Source organism: Equus caballus, chromosome 11 (assembly GCF_041296265.1).
Source record: "Equus caballus isolate H_3958 breed thoroughbred chromosome 11, TB-T2T, whole genome shotgun sequence".
Lineage (NCBI taxonomy): Eukaryota > Metazoa > Chordata > Mammalia > Perissodactyla > Equidae > Equus > Equus caballus.
The window spans coordinates 40248489-40255104 of record NC_091694.1 but is presented as its reverse complement, the minus strand read 5'-3'; the positions used below and the strand labels follow the sequence as shown (position 1 = coordinate 40255104).

At 44.4% G+C, this 6616-nt stretch overlaps 1 protein-coding gene across 1 annotated transcript in view; it reads left to right on the top strand.

The window, feature by feature from the left end:
* The first annotated feature begins 616 nt into the window (after window positions 1-616).
* The window catches only part of PSMD11 (proteasome 26S subunit, non-ATPase 11), a 29526-nt gene continuing 23526 nt past the window's right edge, over window positions 617-6616 (top strand). The window contains exons 1-2 of the mRNA XM_023653039.2: window positions 617-901; window positions 3258-3359. Coding sequence (XP_023508807.1) covers window positions 811-901; window positions 3258-3359 — 193 coding nt within the window. The 5' untranslated portion in view covers window positions 617-810. The remainder of the gene's footprint in view (window positions 902-3257; window positions 3360-6616) is intronic.

Below are 6616 nucleotides of genomic sequence, written 5' to 3'. Positions count from 1 at the left end.
CATTTTTAGCCTCTCCCTTAGGCTCAACCCTCAGTGGTCACATGGAGTGTCTTTTTTCCTTCCGCTTGACGGCCTTTCAGGTATCTGTGATTTTAGGTGAAGGGACTGGAGATACTGGGGGAAAAAATCCGTTTTTTCTTTTTTGAGCTGAGGAGTTCAGGTAGCTGTTAGGCTTCTCTGTGGACTCCCAAGAGTGAATGGGGCAAAGATATTTCACTTTCTAATATCAGTGTTCTCTGACAGTGGTGGGTTTAGCCACAGGCTGGCTAGGATTGTAGCCTGGAAAGTGTGTGTGTGTGTACGTGTGTGGAACGAATGTTGTTAGATACTTGAACGCATTTGAATGGTGCTATTCTTTGCCACATCGTGAGCACTTTATAAGATCGTTTATTGCCCCGAGTGAATGGTTAAACGTGGAACTTACAAAGAAAGCCAAACAGCTTTCAATGAATACGTAGCCCGGTGCTCAAAAATTCCCCTCAAGGGCGAGAGAGGGGAGTCGGAGTTCAGGCCTCTTTTGGGGTGGGTGGGGGACTAGGCTTGAGCTCCAAATCTTAGGCATCCTCTTTTTTATTTGCGGGCAGCCACTAGGCGGTGCTGGAGAGCTTGCCGCCCACCAGCGAGGCGCCCCAGCCCTCACCCTCACCGGTCACCCTCGCCCGGCGGAGAGACCACAACTCCCGTGGTGCTCTGGGAACGGAGGAAGGGGCGGGGGGCCACAAGGGGGTGGGAGGGACGCGAGGGCGGGCCTTCCGGGCGTGTGTTTCCGGCGTCGGCGGCCGCGGCCGGGGACGGTGTGAGAGCGGTAAGATGGCGGCGGCGGCGGTGGTGGAGTTCCAGAGAGCCCAGTCTCTGCTCAGCACCGACCGGGAGGCCTCCATCGACATTCTCCACTCCATCGGTAAAGGTCGCCGCGCCCCCTCCCTGGCGCCGCTGACCCCGCTCGGCTTGTGTCGGTCGGCGACGGCGGAGCGGGGCCGGGCTAGCCGGCTCTGGTGCTGCTGACTCACTGTGTGTGAGTGAGGGGGGCCGGGCCGGGGGCATAGGCCGCTCGGAGGTCCTTGGAGCCCCCCGGGTGCCCCCTCGGTGGGAAGCCCCGAGGCAACCCCGGCGTCCACTCGCCGGCTGCTGACTCACGGTGGGCTCAGCGTGGGGTGTGAAAGTGGGCCGAGCAGGGGCCGCCCCGCTCCCCAACCTTGTCTCCCGCTCTGGCCCGTGCCGGCTGGCCTGGGACGGGGGGCAGTGCCGGCTGGCCGGCTTGTCCCGAGCTCGTCTGAGCGCCTCGAGTTGAAGGGCCTTGGCGAAACCCGCTCTGGACGGGCATTTCCCGCCCTTCTTATCAGCGCAGCTCGCTCGGGTGGGAGCGCTCGCACTCGCGTTTCTCTTGGAGTTCCCTTCCGCGGGACGCGGGAGCTGCGACTTCTCCCCAGCCTCGCGACGGGAGGCTCGGCTAAAGGGGGGCGTCTTTCTGAATGTGGGAATGCTGAGGGGACGCGCACCTCGGATTGGCATCTGGATGAGGAGGTGGCCGAGGGGGCATTTGGTTTGAGGAGGGTGAAGAGCGAGATGCTGGGTGGGACCGCCCGGCTAGAGGAGGTGACTAATCGACCCAGTCTCCCCTGTAGAGGCTGAAAGTGAGTTCAGGGAGTTAGTTGTCAGTCGTGGAGTGCAGGGAACTCTTGGAACAGGCCGGCTGCACATTGCTGGAAGAAATGAAAGAGAATTTTCCTGACACTAGTGTGATTGCTTTACACCTTGCACACAACAGGAAAACTGAAATAGGAGTCCCAGCCAGTCGCTTCTGACAGCTTTCTTCTGGGATTCAGGTATGGACAGAGATAAATTTATGATGACAGAGAAGGCTTTTACTCTTCGGTCGTAAGGGTTCAATTAGGGCGTGGGCTAGCTCTTCACTGCTCGTGTAGTAATGTGATCTTTTTAATGTAGCATGAGAAGCTTCGAATGGGATCAACAGGTAGTGCGAGGATGCACATGCATGTGGGACCTGCAGGATGTTGGCTTTTATGTTGACTTAGTAGTCTGTTGAATTTTGGTACTCCTGACTTGCGTGGAGAACAGACAATGACAAGATCTTGATGTCTTTATCTTTGGGGGTGCTAGAAAAGGAGGGGGGTTTAGGTGCAACTGTGAATGGATGATACTGGTAAATAGTGTTTCATTTTGAAGTTCTGATCTTGACTTTAGTCAGTTACAGTCATAGAACCAGAGTCATCTCAGTCACTGTTACATAGGTATTTTTATTCTGTGAGTGCACACTCATATTTAGAACTTATGTGAGAAGCATGGGTTTTATTTTTGTGTGTGTGCCTAGTGCCTAGTATTTTGACTTTTATAAAGTGGGAGTTAGGGTAAACGTTACAATGAGATTATTTCTTGCTTGCCCACTATACTAGGAAAGAGTTCCCTGCGAGCTTTCCTGTTCCAGCAAGCTTGAGTCATGCTGCTTGACAGCCTTACTTTTTCCGGACTCCATCATGGAGTATCAAAGTCTTGTTTTTGTCAAGTCATGATGCTTTATAAGAGAAGTAATAGCTAGCGATGATCACAGAAATTATCACTACAAATTGGAGAGGCTAATCAGTGTTCGAGTGTAGAATAGTTGTTAACAGTTGAAAGTGGGACAGATAACACAAAGTTATATGACAGGTCCTGAATCCCTTTTAAAGGAGCAGTCCCTCCTAAGGGTCACACTGGAGCTTTCATGGAGTTTTTTCCTGAGTGGCTTTGTAGAACTGCTCATCCCTAACACATCCATCAGCTGAGGCTTTCCACAGGCCTGAAGTTTACTGAAAGACTTGTGACTTTATGGTCATCTGTAACTTGATCATTTGATTTTAGTTTGTGGCAGGTAGATGCACAAACCTGTGTTATGCACAGGTTTCACATGACGTAATGCCTACCAATGGGACTTAACACAAGTATGAAGAACTTATCTTGTTTGTGTTTTGCTTTAACCAGTTGACTGCAACAGAAATCTCAGTGTGAGTGGGTAAGGGGAATTCTAATTGACAGAAGAACAAGGCACGTTTAAAATCAAAGAGAGGAATCCGTTTTTACCATTTACATGGGACATGAACTACATGACGATTTTACTTTTTCTTAGAGTTTTTTATTTTTAGGCTCTGTAGAATTTGTCTTTTGGTAACTGTTTGTAATTGGTCTTGTGAAGGTGAAATTTCCCTCAGTCTTCATTTTTCTTGTCAGTTCTTAAGAGGGTTTGCATTTTCCTCTCCCAGTGAAGCGTGACATTCAGGAGAATGATGAGGAGGCAGTGCAGGTCAAAGAGCAGAGCATCTTGGAACTGGGGTCTCTCCTGGCGAAGACGGGTCAAGCTGCAGGTAAGTGCTACAAATGGATTGCTTCCTCTTTTACCTGAAATGCTGGGTGACGTTTCAAGTTTTTGTTGTAGTAAAGCAACATAGGAATGCATCCACGTAATTTATTGGTGGTATAATTCAATTTTATTGCCAACTTGTTGAACTTGAGTTTTTGAGCAGGAAGTTAAGTGGCCTTTAAACTCAGTTCTTTCATGGAGAGTTTTGTTCTGCAGGTGAGGGAAAATCCTGTTCCTGTTGGAATGCAGGGAGCTGTGATTTGTTTCTGCTGTGAATTATCACTGTATCCCCTTATATACAGGCAGCAGCAGTCTTCAGTGATTTCACTGAGCAGCTTAGATATATTTAAGGTGGATAGTGCCTTTAGGCCCCTGACTTGAAAATGACTAGGGATTTGGCATTTAAGTAAGTGACTTGCTGTCCTTTTTTTCTGGTACAGAATGAGTAAGACATTAACTGGAAAGAGCCTTCCCAAGATTTCTCCACTGGTACCTAGGACTTTGTCCATGTCATTGCCCAAACATTCTAACTGTAATTGAACCATTGACTTTCTGGGCTCGAGATGATATTCTGCTGGGTGTGTCCTTGGAATGAGAGAGTCCTGTTGACCAGGAATGGCCTTTGACCAGTGAAGTGGTAATAGTATTTAGAGAGAAGCCTGCTTAAACTTAGAATAGATGATTTTTGTCAACTTTAAAGTAAATTTAGAACTTATCTGATTAGAATGCATTAAGTTCTTTTTTAAAAAAAATATTTATTTATTTATTTTGAGGAAGATTAGCCCTCAGCTAACATCTGTCACCAGTCCTCCTTTTTCTTTTTGCTGAGGAAGGCTGGCTCTGAGCTAACATCCATCCCCATTTTCCTCTACTTTATATGTGGGACGCCTGCCACAGCATGGCTTGACAAGCGGTGTGTAGATCCGCACCCAGGATCCGAACTGGCGAACCTCAGGCTGCCGAAGTGGAATGTCTGAATTTAACTGCTGTGTCATGGGCCTGGCTCATAGAATGGATTAAGTTCTGATAAGTGACCTCATGAATTATTTTCCCCAAAATTTTGTTGTTACCCAAGAGAATGATAGGTACAAGTTAGCAAAACTTCTTGAACTTGAGAACTGGGATTTTCCCAATTAACAATGACTAACTTATTAATTATTAGGCTCAATCAGTAGAAAGTTGCTTAAAGATGTATGAAGTTGGGAAGAAGTTTTTATATGGGTCTTGTATCTTATTTAAAATATCATTTAAAAATATGTATAATAACAATTTTTCTGTGCTTATAATGAACTAGTCACTGGTTAAGCACAAACATCGTTTAGCTTATTGAATTCTTCAAAACAACTTGATACTCTTATCCATTTTACATCTGAGGAAACTAAGTAGAGAAAAGTTAAACGTGACCCAAGGTCGCTCAACTAGTATGTGGGAGAGCCAGGATTTGAACCCATATAGTCCCACTTCAGAGCCTGTGGCCTCATGGTATAATGGTTATTGTTTTCCATAGTTATCCACTGATGCATTATCAGTGGTAGATGGTGGTGGTTTTTTCATTTTAGGCTGACTTCTCTACTATTTAACATTTATGGTTTCCTTTTGCCTATCAGTGTGAACTTGGAGGTTGCAAAACAGTTTTGATAATTAGTCCATACAAAATATAATTAATAAGGTAATTTTCCTGAAAGAATTAGAAAGCCAGCTGAAGTGATTTAAGGCTTTTCTGTTGTTGAAGTATTCAAATGTCTGTTTTCCTCCACTAGCGTGGATAATTAAAAACAGCATGTAGTATAGGCAGTGCTTCAGAAAATTTATCCAAAAATCTTACTGTTTTGCTTGAAATTCCTATTTCTTGCTTTGCTTTCCTTATTCCTTGCCCTCCCCTCCTTGTGACCCAGTACCTGAGCAGTTTAGAAGTGTACAGCTAACCCTGTTGGAATTTAACAGGTGAATCCTGAGGACTTTCAAAAACTTGTCCAGGTTACTTATCATTGTTTTCTAAGAAAGAGTTTGATGAGTGTGGGTACGTACAATAGAAACCCTAAGGAAGTCTGGGGGCCTGCATTCATTTACCTATCTTTGCTATTAATAATTGGTAGGTTTGTGTTGTTTCCTTTGATTTTGGGTTCCCTGAGAACAGAAAATATGTCTGTTCCGTTAATCTTCAATTTTGTTTTATTATGCGTTTATTATATGGCTAGCACTCTGCTAAATACTCTACTCAAAGAGTTTAAGATAGGGTTCCTGACCGACAGCAGTCACTTGGGAGTTAGTGAATAAGGCAATGTCTGATGCCTAATAGTGATTGAAAGTAGTGGTGAGAATCATCAGACATGATGCCTAGGCTCAGAATCTGTAGATTTCATAGCCTGAGACTCTTAGAAGGATTATTTGAGTTCTGTGAGGTTCTAAAAAGGAAGTTCTGGTCATATAATTGCAAATAATCTCACGAATAGGAGGAAGTCGTCAATATGATTCTATGGGAATTGAAAAAATTTAATTCAGTATGTATGAAAATGGAAATAAACAGGGAATATAACCAAGAATGAATAAGAAACAGTAGTAGACTAAAATGAAAAGTGAACTGAGTCTTTTGGCAACTAAGAGGTCATTTGTTTCTCTGTTAGGGTGAGATGAATAACACTCAGTGCTTGGAGAAAATACTGTAATGCCAGCAGGTGCTAGAGAGAAAGGCAGACTGCTTAGCGCATGTTTTGCTTCTGCCTTTTCCAGGTAGGAAAATGATTTTGAAAAAGAAAGAGATAGAAATAACATCAGAAAGAGACAATTAAAACTAAGGTAGGTGAGAGAAGAGAGAGCAGATAGTCTCTTTAAATAAGTTCAGGTCTCTAGGCTCTGACAATTTCTGTCATTTAATATCAATAGAATAGTTCTAGCAGATATATTTATAGAGCCTCTATTATTATTCTGAGAAAAATCATGGAGGTTAGAGAGGTAGAAGGAAACTGATGGGCAGACATTATTCCTTTTCAAAAAGGTAATGAGAAGAATAAATTCTAGACGTTATAAACTGGTGATCATCAGTAAAGTTTTGGGACAGAGTATTTGATAAGTAGGTTTTAATCACTTAAAACACTGGGTTTATTAAGAAAAGAGTCTTCCAAACTCACTTTAGTTCTCTTTGGTTAGCCTCATCAGACCAGTAGATTTGTAGGGCTCCACAGACAGTGGCTTGCCAGCTGTTTTTGTAAGTAAAGTTTTGTTGGAACATAGCCACGCCATTTGTTTACATATTGTCTATGG